Source organism: Canis aureus, chromosome 1, assembly GCF_053574225.1.
Source record: "Canis aureus isolate CA01 chromosome 1, VMU_Caureus_v.1.0, whole genome shotgun sequence".
Taxonomy (NCBI): domain Eukaryota; kingdom Metazoa; phylum Chordata; class Mammalia; order Carnivora; family Canidae; genus Canis; species Canis aureus.
In genome coordinates this window covers 99,338,451-99,354,853 of record NC_135611.1, presented here as the reverse complement: position 1 = coordinate 99,354,853, position 16,403 = coordinate 99,338,451, and the positions used below count along the sequence as shown (strand labels likewise).

The 16,403-nt window shown below is 55.3% G+C and overlaps 1 protein-coding gene across 1 annotated transcript; it reads left to right on the top strand.

The window, feature by feature from the left end:
* Positions 1-3,480: 3,480 nt before the first annotated feature.
* Positions 3,481-16,248, top strand: CARD19 (caspase recruitment domain family member 19). The gene is made up of 6 exons (XM_077910954.1): positions 3,481-3,679; positions 13,268-13,410; positions 14,694-14,847; positions 15,430-15,489; positions 15,643-15,714; positions 15,992-16,248. Exons 1-6 carry the CDS (start codon positions 3,673-3,675, stop codon positions 16,105-16,107), a joined length of 552 nt encoding a protein of 183 aa, XP_077767080.1. The 5' UTR covers positions 3,481-3,672; the 3' UTR covers positions 16,108-16,248.
* Positions 16,249-16,403: the final 155 nt, after the last annotated feature.

Here is a 16,403-nt window from a genome sequence, read left to right as displayed (position 1 = left end):
GAGGATGCTATCAGAAGCGGCTCTGCTCCTTATAGGGTTTCTGCACATCCTGCCGAGGCTCTGAGTTCTCCTGTCTCAAGTCTTGGGTCACCTGGCCCTCTTCATGCCCTAGCCCTTGTCAGGATGAGGCGGTGGCAAGCCTGCTGTCAGGGTCTGGGGGTACCCGTGAGGGGAGGCAGGTATGTGACCCTGGGCTGCTGGTGTGAGGGCAGGAAGACCGGGATGGAGAGGGGCACGGAGGATGGCCCCATTCTGCTTGGTTCCCAACAGCTAGGGTTACAGAGAGGAGTCCAGGCTCCATGAGGGGCTTCAGGGGCAGGGGGGCAGGAGGGAGGGAGAGGATGTGGTGCCCACTGGGGCAGGTGCAGCCTGGATGGCAGAGCCATTGCCCAGGAGAGCTGGGGGTGCCACAGCCAGGGGTCACAGGAGTGGCCTGAGTGACCCTAGCACGTGGTGCCCCCGGAGCAGGCAGCCCGGGAGGGAAAGGGCAGAGCCCAGTGCACTGGATGACCTGGCCTCAGAGGGCACTGGCTTGATCTGCCCCAGGTCACCAGATGCACAGGCCAGGCCGATTGGCCATTGGAGGGCACTGCCAAAGGGTGAGACCAGGGGTGTGAGGGTGGTGGGGCCATCTTGGGGGCTGGCAGCCCCTCAGCAGCCTCTTGCTGTCACCAGCGCCCACACCCCGTCACTTGGTAGGATCATAGGAACCTCTGTTGGGATGGGGGTCCCCTCTACTTTCCCTGTGACGATTAACCCTGAGCTGGGCACGTGACAGGTGTCGAGGAAGCATGTGTGGAATGAAAAAGCAAAGGATCAAACGGTGGGCCCTGGGCAGCATGAGAATGTGGGAGGAGGACATGCTGGCTCCTCCTCCCCACGCGGGCCCCTCATCACCCAGCACTGGCCCTCTGCATGGTCAGCTCGGCCACACAGGCCAGCCCCAGCCCGTGGCACCCCACAGCCCCACTGCCTACAGCCCCTCCTTCCTCGGCTCACTTGTGGAGCGCCTGCTGGATGCCTGCACCGCGACCAAGGCAGATGTGGCCCCGTCCTCGGGAGCCAACGTCCTCGTGGGGAGATGGCAGGCCGTGCTGAGGGGCAGGACCCAGAGCCTGGGAGGTGCCCTGTGGTGCGCACTCCCCGCCGCTGGCACATGCAGGGCTTGACCAGGATCTCAGATCCATGAAACATGAGATTCTCATCATGGTCAGAATGGAGGGCCCATGAGCCTGCCCCCCCTTCACTGAATACAGGGGTGTTGACCCCTTTCTGACCTACAGGATGTCTTTATTAGGGAGATGAGCCCCTTGTGTGGTGAGCTGCCAGCATTCCTGGGTCTTACCTTTGGACCTGGCTGAGGCAGGGACCAAGAAGAGGCCTGAATAAGAAAGGGGCACCCTGGGAGGGTCAGGGCGGCGAGGGGGGGGGGGCAGGTGCAGGTGCAGACACCACCTGGGGTGTGCTTCCATGACCTTTTAAAATAGTTTATTTTCCCATAAATCATGCTATAGTGACAACTCAAAAGAACGGGAAGTCTGAGGTGTAAGGGTCAGGGCCAGTGAGTCAGGAGGTCCAGGGCAGGGGTAGCAACTTCAGGGGTCCCCACAAAGCCCTACAGGGCGATCCCTCCCCATGTGATACCCTCAGTGCTCAGCAGGGGGGTGAGGGATCCCAGGACCCCTGCCCTGCGGGGCCACCGTGGTGGGGAGAACACCATTCTAGGGCTGGAGAGGAGGACCACCTGCCGTTCCCAGGGTGGGGGCCGGGCTACTAGACCCCTGCCCCATCGCACAGTTCCCCCAGCTCCCCAGAGGACACAGTGGGAGGGCGCAGAGGACCAGTTCGTGTGCACTGGGTGGGGACCCTTGGAGAGACTCCTGTCCCTGGGAGGCCTGTCCTCGTGAGGGACTCCAACGCTTTGTGCTTGTGTCCCACCCACCACGCACGGGAGTGGCCGTGGAGGTGGAATGTTGGTGGCGCTGGCTGCAGGAGGGGAGCACTTGGGAAACCCCCAGTCCCATGCAGACCCCGCCCTCACAGCGCTTGACCTCGCTCCTAGACTGAGAAACACCCGAGAGGCGAGGCGGGGGTGACCGTGCGCGGAACGCGGAGCAATGGGGATGCTCCTGTGGAGGGAGCACCCGGCGGCAGCTGGTGGCAGGCGCCCTAGCGCGCAGGTAACAGGCCAGCAGGAACCCCAGGCAGCGCCCTGACCTCCTGCCCCTGCGGTCCCTTGGCCTGGGTCTCCCAGGGAAGCCGAGCACATCCACTCCCCGCTTTTGGGGAGAGGGCAGCTCCCATGCAGTGACCGCCAAGCCCAGCCCCAAGAGTTGGGATTTCCAGACAAGTGCACCTGTTCCCGGAGACCCCCGCGCACCCAGCAGTGCCGGGCAGTCCCGGACCTGCTCTACCCGGACAGCTGACGCACACACGGGGGAGTGCGGCCTTGGGGTGAACTCCGGGTCGGGGCCGCACCTTAGGGCCGCAAACGTGGGAAGGCCAAGCCCTGTCCGCAGTGGCCAGAGTGGCCCCTCGCTCCTTGCTGCGGGCTCTCCAACTCCATCTCCATCTCCACCTTGTAGTTGGGAGCCGCACCTGTGTGGCTGCGGCTTCCTGAGCCGGGGGAGAGCTGCCCGAGCTCACAGAGAGGGAAACTGAGGCTCAGGCAAGGCAAAGGCTCCTCGTCAGGGTCGCTGCCGGGCTGGCGTCCTCCGCTACCGGCAGGGCGCTCAGGAGAGGCCGGCTCCACTCAGGCCACACAGCTAGGTCTGGCTTCTCCTCTCTGTCTCCTACAGCCTGACCCGTGTGACCTGAGGTAAGTCCCTCTCTCTCAGGTTCCTCATTCCGGGCGAGGGGCGCAGCGAGGCGCCAGGCGAGGCGGGGCGCGGCAGCGGACTGTGCCCCCGGCGCTGAACGCCTACTCCCGGGCGGGGCCGGCGTGGGGCGTGGCCTGGGTGGGGGCGGAGCGGGCGGAGCGGGCGGAGCCACGGCGGGGCGGGGCAGCCGACTGGGCCCCCGGCGCTGAACGCCTACTCCCGAGAGGCCGACGCACGGGCGAGGGCGGAGTGGGTGGAGCCACCGCGGGGCGGGGCCAATAGGCGGAGGGTGCGCCGGGGTTGGGGCGGACTCCAATGAGGGGCGGGGCTCAGGGCTGTGGCTGCGACCTCGCCGTCGCCGGAAGGGGCGGGGCTACAGTTGGGGCGGGGTTTAGGGTCCTGGAAAAGAACGGCGGGCGGGACTCAGCGAGGGGCGGAGCTAAGGGCTTCGGGGTACTCCGTACCCTACGCCGGGCGAGCAAGGATCGAGACTTCGGAAGGCCTCGAAGCGGGCGGGGGCGGAGCTGTGACGTTAGCGAGGGTGGGGCTCCGTGAGGGGCGGGGCCAAGGCCTCCGGACGGCGGCGTACCTGTCGCCGGAGGAGGCGGGGCTCCAGTGGGGGACGGGGCTTAGGGTCCTCGAGTTGCCGCCGCCGCTGGGGGCGGAGCGTAACGGGAAAGGGCGGGCTCAGTGCGGGCGGGTTGGGGCTGCGGCGGCGGCGACGCGGGACTGGGCCTGCCGGCGGGGGCGGGGCCTGCCGGGAAGGGGCGGGGGAACCGAGAGGAGCCGGGCGGCCGGCCGGCTGACAACCCGACCCGCGGACCGCGACAGCGGGACGGGCCGTGCCGCCGCCATGACAGGTGAGCGCGGGCGGGCGGGGGTCCGGGATGCCCTCCCGGGACGGGCGCGGCGGCCTGAGGGCGGGGGCGGCGGTTCTCCGGGGTCCCCCTGCAGCCCCTCCAGCCTCAGCCCAGGGCTCCCAGAGGGGCGCGTACCGCTGGGACGGTGCTGTGTCCCGGGACGTCCCCGGGGAACCGAGGATACAGGCTCAACCCCCCGAGGCTTTGTGCTGCGCCGGGGACCCTCACCCCTGCAGCTTCCTTCCCCGGGGACTGGGGCCCAGCCCAGCCATCCTCCCGGAGCCTGATCCCACTGGAGAGCCTGCCCCCCTTGCAGCTTCCTTCCCGGGGCCCAGCCATCCCCCCCCCACACACACACACAGCCTGATCCCACTGCAGAGTGCCCCCCCACTGCAGCTTCCTTCCCTGGGACGGGTGCCCAGCCCAGCCATCCCCGCCCCCCCACCCCGCCCAGGCCTGTTTGGATTGGAGAGCCCACCCCCCTCCTGGTCCCAGCTGAGCAGGGGAACTTCAGTGGGGGAGACACCCGTAATGGTGATGGGTTGGCGAGGGACCTTGGACAGCGCGATCAGGGAATGTGGTTGCTCCCCCGGGTTGCTCACTGGAGTCCCTCCAGTAGGATGTCATGGGCTGGGACCTGATGTTTTTTGGGACCACAGTGTCCCACCTAGGTCAGAAGAGACCCTAGCTTCTTCCCATTCCCCTGTCATCTCCCCTAATCCTTTATATTTGTGGCTAAGTGCCTCCCATCCAGAGTTGCTGTAGAGGGACATATAGGGTGTCCTCTATGTGGAGAAGGAAATAAAACCTCAGGTTAGATGAGTGCCAAGCCCCAGGCTGCCGGGGTAGTCAGTGGCAGAGGCAGAACAAGACCTGTGTCCTGCCCAGGGCCCCTCAAGGTCCTGTGGGGGACTCCCCTCCTGCCCCTTTCTCACAGCCAAGTCTGAGTGCCGAGCCTCTAGAGATCCCTCCTGTCACAGCCTGTCGCTTCTGAAATGGGGAACTGAGGCCCCGAAAGTGCAGACCCAGTGTAGTCAGATGGACTGTGCTTGCGGGGCTGCAGGGATGAAGTCCCTGGCTCACTGACCCTGTGCACTGTCGGGGCACCTGCCTTGTGCTGGTCCTGGGGCCTCCATGACAGGTTGCAGGATGAGCATTTGGACCTGATGAGTTTGCCCAGGCCAGTGCTAGCCAGCTGTCACTACAGCTGTTCCTGTTGCTGTGGAACCAGGCCCTGCCTTGTGGGGTGCTGGGGACTGAGCCCTCTCAGCTCCACACCTGAGGCCAGGTCCAGCCCTGAAACAGGAGGGGATTCTGAGAGGGACAGGAGCCAGTGGAGCCCAGCAAGGGCTCTGCAGGGGAGGACAGTGAGCTGAGCACGACATGGTGCAGGGAGAAACCACAGGACAGGTGTTCCCATCCTTGCATAGGGTCCCAGGCAGGATGGTGCCAATGGGGGCTGCTCTGCAGGATGGCTCAGTGGCCTGGGGTAAGGCAGCTCCCACAGGACCTTGAGTGCCAGGCAGGGGTAAGGGGTTGGGGTCTGTGGTCTTAGCACCAACTGGGTAAGAAGGTAGGGGAGGTGGGGCTTGGCCAAAGAAGCTAGCAAAGTCCTGCTGGGTTTTGTGCCAGAGCATTCCCCTCTATCCTTGAACACTGTCTGGGACTGTTGATCAGTGCCTGGGACCAGAGCCATTTCATTTTCCTGTGCTTTTTCGTTCCTGGGTGTGGCCCTCCGGGTGTGGTTCACACGCACAGCTTCTAACCACCACAGAAAGCTTCAGCCCCAGGCTGTGCCACCATGTCAGGTGACTCACACTTTCCGCAATAGACTTCTCTTTGCTCGGGCTGCAGCATGAGGAGCCGCCACAGCATCTACCCCTTAGTCCACCCATAGCCCTGGGCCATTCATTCCAGCACTCTTTAGTGAGCTCCTGCTGTGTGCCTGCCGTGTGCACACACTGCAGAGACAGCACTGGGCAGAAGAACCTGCAGCCAGGCCAGGAGCAGACTTGATGCAGCTAACTGTACAGTTAACTACTATGTTAATTACACAAGTGGGGAGTCTGGATGTCAAGAGGTTGCCACAAAGCTGTGCATGGGTCCAGCCTCCATCCATCTTCACTCCCTCACTGGCTGAGGTCTTAGGCAGGTACTGTATCTCTTTGCCCTGTTTTAGTGTCCCCATTCACAAACAGGGGAGGTGGTCTTGCAGGAGTTGCAGAGCTACTGGAAAGATGGAGATGATCTGTACGCATAGAGCCTACAGAATGGCTGGTCCTGGGGCATGTGCCATGAACTGTGGCCACTGTTCTTGCCTCTTGAGTCAGAGAGGCTGCAAGTGGTGAAGCCAGATGACCAGGGTGGTCCTTCCCATGTGGCCATGCGGGTCTTCTGGTGGCCCTGCGGGTAGCTTCCTCAGCACGGTGGGGCTGCTGATGAGTCTGTCTTCCAGGTAGACTTTCAGGGCCTGGAAAGATTCAGAGGTTCGAAATGCATATTTTGGGGGGAGAAAGACCAGCCAGGAGGAGGTGGCAGTAGGAGAGAGAGAGAGATGAGTCGGCCCCATGATGTGACCCCATTTAAAAATTTTTTAAAATTTTATTTATTTTAAAAGAGACACGCACAGAGAGGCAGAGACACAGGCAGAGAGAGAAGCAGGCCCCTTGCGGTGAGCTCAGCGTGGGACTTGATCCCGGGACCTGGGATCACAACTTGAGCCAAAGGCAGGCGTTCAACCATTGAGCCACCCGGGTACCCCGGTGTCACCCTATTTTAAAAAATCAACTTTACTGAGATTATTTACTGACAACAGGTACACTTATTTTAAATTAATAATTTTAAATTTTTTGACAAATTTATACATCCATGGAAATACCAACCCAGACCCAATGAAGTCAAACATTTCTATCACTCCAGAAAGTTCCTTCATGCTCCTTCCCAGGCAATGCCACTGGACCCAAGGATTCATTTGCTATCTGTCCTTTCCTTTTTTTTTTTTTCTTTAAAATTTAGCTATGGATTTTCAAAGTAGGATTTCTCTTTAATTAATATGTTTTATTTTTAGAGTTATTTTAGTATACAGAAAATTGAGCAGTTGGTATAGAGGGTCCCATACTCCTCCCCAAACCCACTTTCCTTTATTAATAATATCTTGCATTGATGTGATATATCTGTTACAGGCAATGAACCACTGTCAATACATTATTACTAACTAAAGCCCATAGTTTACATTATAGTTCACTTCTGTGTTGTGCATTCTATGACTTTTGAAAAGGGCATAGTGTCCTGTAGACCCCCCCATTACAGTGTCAAACAGAGTGGTTCCACTGCCCTAAAATTCCCCTGGGCTCTGCCCCTTCATCACCTGTTCTCGCCTCAGCCCTGGCAGATCTTTCTACGATCTCCATAGTTTCACATTTTCTGGAATATCGTATAGTTAGTATGTTAACTTTGCAGACTGGCTTCTTTCCCTTAACAATATGCATTCAAGTTTCCTCCCTGCCTAAAAAAAAAAGTTTCCTCCTTGCCTTTTTGTGACTCCAAAGATCTTTTCTTTTATCCCTGAATTTTATTTCCTTGTAAAACTGATTAAACAGAGCCACTGCACAATTATGCATTTACCTGTGTGTGTGCTAAAACGTACATAGTTTACCGTGTTAACCATTTCAGTGGCATGACATACATGCACCGCGTTGTGAAACCATCAGTACTGTCTGCTTCCAGAACTTGGTCATCACCTGGGGAAAGCTGTCCCTGTACCCAGCAACTCCCTTCCTCCCCCGCCCCCAGCCTCTGGCTCTCTCTTTAATTTGACGTTCTGTATATTTCATATAAGTGGAAATCATGTAATATTTGTCCTTTTGGGTCCTTGTTTCACATAGCACGTTTTCAGGGGTCACCATGTTGTAACATCTGTGCCAAGTTTCCTCCCTCTGTGCCTGTGGAATGTTCTACAGGGTGCGTTTATGCATCCGTCTGTACGAGGACTCCGGGGTTGTCTCTGCTTGTTGGCTGCTGTGAGTAAAGCCACCCTGAATGTCAGGCAGGTCAGCGAGTCCCTGCTCTCAGTCCTGCGATGAGTGTGTGCCAGGAGGGGCTTGCTGGGTCCAGGGGTAAGTCCGCGTTTGACTTTCCTGTTCTCTGCAGGGATGGCACCGTTAGTCCCCCAGCGCTTGCTTAGGGTTCAAGTTGTCCCCGTGTGTGTCCCACTCTCTGCGTTCCTGTTTGTATGTGACTACATGTGAGCACCCGCTCCCGAGTGTGAAGTGTTTTCTCATTGTAGTTTTCTCTGCGTTTCCCTCGTGACGAGTAGCTGTGAGCATCTTGGCATGCTCTCCAGAGTCCTGTATGTCTTCTTCACAGAAGTGCCTTGTCAAGTCCTTTGCCCATTTTTGAATTGTGTCACATATGGGTTTTTGTTGTTATGGAATGATAGGAGTTCTTTTTACATTCTGGGTATTGCCCTTATCTGATGTATGCTTTGCAAATATTTTCTCCCATCCTGTGTGTTGCCTTTCTCCACACACAGGCCTACCCACTCAGAATAGGGTTTCCTTCTGGACTCTATTTTATTCTGTTGGTCTGTATGTCTGTCCTTATGCCTGTGTCACAGTGTTTTGATAGTTGTAGCTTTGTTGTAAGTTTTAAAACCAGTGTGAGTCTTCCAACTTTGTTCTTTTTTTTCAGGATGGTTTTGGCTATAAAGGTTCCTTTTAGGATGAAAACCAAGAAACATCATTGGAGTTTGGATAGGAATTACATTGACTCTTTAGATCACTTTGGGAGTATTGTCATCTTCACACCATTAAATCTTCCAGATCCGTGAACAGAGGGTATATTTCCATTTATTTTTGTATCTTTTTAAATTTCTTTCAGTGATGTTTTGAGTTTTCAGTGTACAAGTCTTTATCCTCCTTGGTTAAATTTATTCCTAAGTATTGTGTTCTTTTTGATACCATTGTAAATAGAATTGTTTTCTTACCTTTCTTTTTGGATTGTTCATTGTCAACGTATAGAGATAGAACTGATTTTCATGTATTGATTTTGTATCTTATAGCTTTGCTGAATTTGTTGATTGATTTTGACCTTTAAGATTTTCTATATATAAAATCATGTCATCTGCAAAAAGAGATAATATTACTTCTTACTTTTCATTTGAATACATTTTATTTCCCTTTTTTGTTTGATTGCGCTGGCTGGAACTTCCAGTGCAACTTTGAATAGGAATGACGAGGGTGGGCATCTTGCTTGGCAGGATTCCCTGGTCATAGGGGAAGTCCTTCAGTCTTCCCACACTGAGTATGATCTTTGCTGTGGGCTTGTCATATATGACCTTCTTCATGTTGAGGAAATTTTCTTCTAGTCTTAATTTTTGGAAAATTTTTTTTCTTTATTTTTTAAAAGACTTTTATTTATTTGACAGAGAACACACAAGCAAGGGGAGGGGCACAGGCAGAGGGAGAGGCAGACTTCCCATTTAGCAGGGAGCCCGACCTGGAGCTCAACCCCGGGACCCCAAGATCATGATCTGAGCCGAAGGCAAATGCTTAACTGGCTGAGCCACCTAGGTTCCCTGAAAGGTTTTTTCTTTTCTTTTTTTTTTCTTTTCTTTTTTTTTTCTTTTCTTTTCTTTTTTAAGATTTTGTTTATTTATTCATGAGAGACACAGAGAGAGAGGCAGAGACACAGGCAGAGGGAGAAGCAGGCTCCATGCGGGGAGCCAGATGTGGGACTCGATCCCAGGACCCCGGCATCACGACCTGAGTTGGAGGCAGACGCTCAGCTGAGCCACCCAGGCATCCCTAACGTTTTTTCTTTAATCAAGAAAGGGTAAATCTAGGGAGATCCCTAGATGCCCTTTCTGCAAAGCTTGAGATGATTGTGATGTGTGTGTGTTTTACTTCATTCTATTAACGTAATATGAATGGATTATCACATGTTGAAACATCCTGGTATTCTGGGGTATGATCCTTTTAGTATGCTGTTGAATTCAGGTTACTAGTGTTTTGTTGAGGATTTTGACATCAGTGTTTATAGGAGATATTGGTTGTAGTATACTTGTCTTGTATTAGGGTGATGCTGTCCTCATGGGATGAGTTAGGAAGTATTCTTTCTGTTTTTCGGAAGAATTTAACTATTAGTATTTAAATGTTTGGTAGAATTCACCAGTGGAGCCATCTGTTGCTGGGCTTTTATTTGTTAGGATAATGTTGATTAATAATTTAATTTCCTCGCTAGTTAGAGGTCCATTCAGATTTGTCTATATTTGTGTTTTGCTTTTGGTACATTGTGTGTTTTTAGGAATTTGTCCACTTCATCTCATTTGTCAAATTTGTTGGGTTACAAATTTTCATAGTATTCTATTGTAATCCTTTTTATTTCTATAAAATTGGTAGTCCTGTCCATACTCTTATTTCTTATATTAGTAACTTGAGTCTAGCTCACGGTTTGTGAGTTTGTTGATCTTTCCAAAGAACCAACTTTTGATTTTGTTTTTCTATTTTCCATTGCATTTATCTTTGCTCTAATCTTTATTGTTTCTTCCCTTCTGGTATTTTGGGTCTAGTTTGCTCTTCCCTTCCTGCTTCCTTCAGGTGTAACAGGTAGATTGTTGATCTGAGATCTCTCTTCTGTTGTAAAGTGTATACAGCGTAAATGTCTTCCTCTGAACTGCTTTCATGGCATCTTGTAAGTTTTGGTGTTTTGTATTTATATTTTCATTTGTCTCAGGGTATTTTCTAATTTCCCTTGGGATTTCTTCTTTGATCCATTCATTGTTTCATTTTCACATAATTGTGCATTTTCTAGTTTTCCTTCTGTTACTGATTTCTGGCTTTATTCCATGTGATCAGAAAACACCCTTTGTATGATTTCAGTCTTTTAAAATATGACTTCTTTTGTAGCCAAACTTGTTTTGTGGTCTTTCCTGGAGTGTTCTGTGTGTGCTTGAGGAGAGGGCATTTAGGCCCACCTTGGAGTTCTTGTGGGTTTGGTTCCAGACAGTAAATAATAAAGCAAATATTGCAATCACGCGAGTCTAGTGAATTTCTTGGTTTCCCAGTGCGTATAAAAGTTGCATTTACACTATATTGTGATCTCTCAAGGGCACAGTAGCATGTCTGGCAAACAATGTACGTACCCTAATTAAAAATATTTTATTGCTAAAAAATGCTACCAATCATCTGAGTTTCCAGTGAGTCATAATCACTGATTGCAGATCACCATTAACACTTAATGATAATGAAAAGGTTTGAAGTAAGGTTTGAAGAATGAAAAGTTTGAATTGTAAGAATTATCAGAATGTGACACAAAGACATGACAAACAGGTGACGTTGGAAAAGTGGCGCCTGTGGACTCGCTCCACGCAGGGTTGGCACAGACCTTCAGTTTGTAGGAACACAGTGTGTGCGAAGCCCAGTTAGATGGGATGTGCTTGTGCTGTTAGGTGGACCGTCTGCGTGCATGTGTGTGCGTATATGTGTGCATGTGTGAGTGTGAGTGTTTACAGCACAGCCCATACCCGCAGTTCCCTTGCTGTTCTGGCTGTTCCTGGAAGTGGGGTACTGACGGCTCTGCTGTTATTATTCATTATTACTAAACTTTTACTATTATTTGGGGGCTCTGATAGCTGGCGCCTGTTTTAGATCTTGAATTGACCCTTATATTGACACGTGATGTACTTCCTGTCTCTCATCTTTGGGACAGAGTCTCTCTTGTCCTATTTGTGCAGCCGCCCCTGCTCCTTGGGCTGCTATTTGCCCAGCCCCTGTTCCCCTCTTCTCACTCTCAGCCCCTGGGCATCTTTGGGCTAGAGTCTTTTGGGGACAGCATATAGTTGAATCATACTTATTTTAATCCAGAGGAAAAAAGCTCTACTTCCCTCTATTCCTGCCCCCAGCACTCACCCTCCCGAGGCCCCCTGATGCTTGTGCTCACCAGATATGTGGTTCTGCCTCCCATAGGGTAGTTAGTTCTCTGACACCCACTGTGAGTCTCATGGTTCAACTCACTTCTGATGCATCAAGTCCCACCTGTTGAGGGCTCAGTGCTGCTGCTTCTGACTGAGTGGCTGTAAATTGAGGGTCCCATGACCCCATTTCTGGTGCAGTCATTTATTCAGCTCACAGAACCTGGGAGCTGGCTCCACATACTATTGCCAGTATGACAGAGGGTATTTCAAAGGACACAAGTGAACATCCACATGGAAGAGGAGCTTAGGGCACAGGCCATAGGAGGGGCGCAGAGCTTCCATGCTCCTTCCACAGGGCCAGGCAGACCACCTTCCCAGCGCCTCATGCACTCAGCAACCAAGCTCTTCAGGCTCCTTCCTGTGGCTTGGTACACGGGTTGTTTTAGGCACAATAGATGAAACCACTGCCCTTGGTGACTGATTCAGTCTCAGCCCCGCTCCCCTCCTGGAGGCCGGGTCCAGAGGACAGAAAAGCTCCAGGCCTCTAACCATGTGCTTAGCTTCACCAGATAGCAGCTCCTATCCTGTGGTTCTTCAGGGACTTCGGGAGTCTCCGCCCATTGCCATGAAGTCAGAGGCTGAAAGGGGCTTGTTAGAAAAAAGCCACCTTCCCCTTCACATCTCCTCACTTAGGACATCCCCAGGCTCGTGGGAGCTCTGGACCAGGAATTGGGATGAAGATCAAGAGTGTAGTCCCTACTTTAAATCACAACATCACAAATCCATTTTGCCGATCTGTGTCTTTAATCTGTTTACATCTAAATACATACTGTAATGACTGATAATAACTTGTTTCTGCCTTTTTGCTATTTGTTTTCTGATGTCTGTAGCATTTTTGTCTTTTGTGGTTAGTCAACTTTTTCTAGTAGCACATTCTGATTCCCTTTTGTCTGTATCCCGTGGATATTTTCTTTGTGGTTATCCTGAGTATTGCGCACAATATAACCATCGAATTGACTTGATGCCGAGTTAATTCCAGTCACACACAGGCGCCCGGCCCCTGTCCGCGGACACGTACGCCAGGCTGCCACGGGGTGGAGGTGAAGGTGGGGGTGAAGGTAGTTGATGCTGTGGAATCACACTCCCCCTGGGGGATCCTATGTCCCCACCAACCACAAACACCACAAACCCACCCCTGGTTGTTAAAGGCCCGTTGTTCTGAAGAACATTCTTAACAAGGAAGAAAGTGCACTGTGATGCTCTAGTGATGGTCCTGGAAGAAGAACAGTGGGGAGAGCACCCCCGGCCCCCAGGTGGGCACCCTGCTGTGCTGCAGCGGCTTCTCAGGGCCTTGCGAGCAACGCTGTCCCATGGCCATGCCGACACAGGCTGCCCTGTCTTCTCCAGTGAGCTCTGTGGCATCGAGAGCGGCTGGAGCCTCCACTCTGCCTCTGAGCCCAGGGGGTCATTCCAGTGCACTGGCGCCCACCATCTCTAGTGCGGGAAGGGCAGGACGGGGGTTCCGGGCTGTGCATCTTGCACTCGGGTGGGAGGTCAGCAGTTGTCAGGCTGCTTATGGCTGATGTGCCTCTGGGGGCCACAGTGTGTGTGGTGTGGGGGCCTGCTGCCCACCCCCCAGCCCTGCTGGTCATGCCCTCTGCCCTCTGCCGTTTCAGAGCAGACCTACTGTGACCGCCTGGTCCAGGACACGCCTTTCCTCCTGGGCCGGGGACGCCTCAGTGAACAGCAGGTGGACAGGATCATCCTGCAGCTAAATCGCTACTACCCCCAGATCCTCAGCAACAAGGATGCACAGAAGGTAGTGGTGGGGGCTGGCACGTCCCATTCCACCCCCCCTGGGCTGGGAGAAGACAGGAGGTGGAAGCCTGGCTCTCGCGGTTGCCTTGGGCCCAGAGCATCAGCTCTGCCAGCCTCTATGTCTCCTGTCATGGGGACCTGCGGGTGGCCCTCCAGAGATGCCAGGGGCACCGCAGGCCATGGGGCAGCCAATGCACCCAGCGGGCCTGGGGCCAGCCAGGCTCTACCCCACTGCCGCAGGGTCTGCACCCTGCCTCCTGCAGAGGTTCAAGGATGGACAGACTTTTGGGGACACCGAGGGAGGCTGGGTGCCGCTGCCTGTGCCACCCGTTCTCTGAATTCCCCACAGGGCCAGGGCCTTAGGGTGCAGGGCCCTCCAGCAGAGGAGGGACTGAGTAAGCCCTGCTCTTGGAGCTGCAGCTCCTGCCCTGGTGCAGGGTGATGGGGTTTGTGTGTGGGGCTGTCCGCAGGGTTGGGGCCTCTCCTGGGCACAGCGAGCTTGATCCCAGCACAGCCAGCATTTCCATGGGCCCTGCGCCGGCTCAGAACTTCAGTTATGAGAGGGGCAGTAAGTTAAAAGTATGGGTCAAATGTATGCCTTTTATTGTACTTAAAAGTCTAAGATACATTTGTTGTATAAAAAAATTGAAAAGTTTGAGATGTTTATACAAGAAAAGGGAGACTCTTGCGTGTACACACCCACGCTGTTCCGTTCCTCATAGTTTCCATGGCTCCTGCCATGTGCTTCCTGTGGCCTTGGATTTCTGGTTCAACTCTGGTTCCAAGGGGGATGATCCACTGCCACCAGGTGGCAGCACCAGGCCACAGCTTCTAGGTTCTGGGGATCCAAGTGCCTGGTGCGCTGACCTTTAGAACCACACGTTTCTCCATGGAACACATCAAAAGAACTTGGTTTTTTCTGCCAAACCCTTGGGTGTTAAAAGCTTGGATCACATTCCTGTAGACTGTACAAGTTATTTCCTTATGCGATCACTCGTCCCTTGTGCTGTCACCTCACTGGTTCCTCATAAGGACCCTACCATTTGGGTTTTATTATATCCTTTTTACAGGTGAGGAAACAATCGTGGGGTGAAGTGACTTGCCAGAGTCACACTGCGAGCCATTAGATCCTAACAGTTGGAATAAATCCCCGCTGTCCTTGCTGTGTCCCGGCCTCCGCAGGGAGGGAGTGCGGGACCCTGGCTATGCTGTGACCGCAGCACTGCCTGAGGCCCCCCAGGCCCTGTCCCCCACTGACCTCCCCTGCATCCTTCCCGCCCTCAGTTCCGGAACCCCAAGGCGTCGGTGCGCGTGCGGCTCTGCGACCTCCTGGGCCATCTGCAGCGGAGCGGCGAGCGGGACTGCCAGGAGTTCTACCGGGCCCTGTACATCCACGCGCAGCCCCTGCACGGCCTGCTGCCCAGCCGCCTCGCCCCGCGTACGTGCACCACCGCCCTCGTGCCTGTGTCTCCGTGGGTCCCGCCACCGCTCCGCACCGTCCGGAGGCGCACCCAGGGCCTCAGGCTGGTGCTAGCCTGGAGGGACGGTCCCCGCCGGAGCGCCCAGGTGGCGGCTTAGTCCTGAGGTCCCCCTGGTCCCCTGCAGGAGGGGCTGCTGTCCGCCGTTGTCTGATGTGCAGCCAGAGGGAGGAGGGGCCCCACCGCTGGGTGTGGGTCAGGCACCCAGGCGTCCTCCTGGGCCATGGGGAGAGCGCGCTCCCAGCCCCGGGCGGGGGCGGGGGGTGGGGTGGACAGCAGTCCCAGGGGGACAGGTGCCTGCCCCCCGGGAACGATGGCCCCGCCCGCGGCCCCCCGGGTCTCAGGAAGTGGACAGAAGACGCGAAAGTCAAGGTCCCCTCTGCGGTGCCTACCCCTGAAGCCCGGCCCGGAAGGCTGGGTACTCACTGCCCGGTGCTCACATCCGGGTCTCGCCCCCACACCCACGGTTGGGGATGGGCCCCCTGTGGGCGGGACGAACGCTTGCCCTGCCCCGCTAACCTGCCCCATCGTCTTGTTTCCAGAGCATTCCGATTGCACAGACCTAGACTCAGGCGCCATGGGCCACGAGCTCAGTGACAGGGGTAACCGCCTCCTCCTGTTCTCTCTCACCCCCTCACCCCCCCCCCCAAGCTCCCGCTCCTGCTCCGGCTCGGGGCTGCTCCTTCGCTCCCTCTGCATGGGCCCCGGGGTGCTTGCTGGGCGCCCCCAGGTCCACAAGCCGCCTGTCTCCCCAGGACCCGTGGCCTTCCTGGCCTGCCTCGGCCTGGCTGCGGGGCTGGCGCTCCTCGTCTACTGCTGCCCTGCAGGTGGGTGCCGCCTGGCCTCTGCGTGCCTCAGTTTCCTTGCCTGCGCAGTACAGGGCGGGGCCGGGGGGGGGCAGCCGTGGGCGGGGAGGGGCGGGCCTCGGAGGAGGCGGGCGCAGGGGGACTGGAGCAGGACCCCTGCCTGTGGCCCCTACCTCACCCCCCCATGCACGGCCTTTCTCAGCTGAGCGTGGGGGGCCACCAGGCAGGGCCCTCGCGTCGCTGGGCTATTGGGCCTGGGGAGGCCTGGGCCGGTTTCTGAGGCCGCCTTGCCTCCCAGACCCCAAGGTGCTGCCGGGGGCCCGGCGCGTCCTGGGCTTCTCGCCGGTCATCGTGGACAGGCACGTCAGCCGCTTCCTGCTGGCCTTCCTCACGGACACCCCGGGGGCGCTCTGACTCCCCCTCCACGCGGGAGATGCCCCCGCAGGCCGCCACTTCTTTTCTAAATGCTTGTTTTTCACTATTTATACTTTTTAAAGAAAGTTATCTTCGCCTGACAAAGGTGCTCGACATTAAATGTTGGAGCCTTGTCACTTCTCTCAGGAATGTTTTCTAGATGATTCCCACCAAGACCCCGTGGCCCCTCCGGCGAGGGTGGTGGAGCCTGGGGGCGCCTGGGCACCCCCGCCCACCACGTTCCTTGTCCCCCCACAGGTCCTCTCCAGGCCGCCCTTCCCACTTCCAGCCCCCAC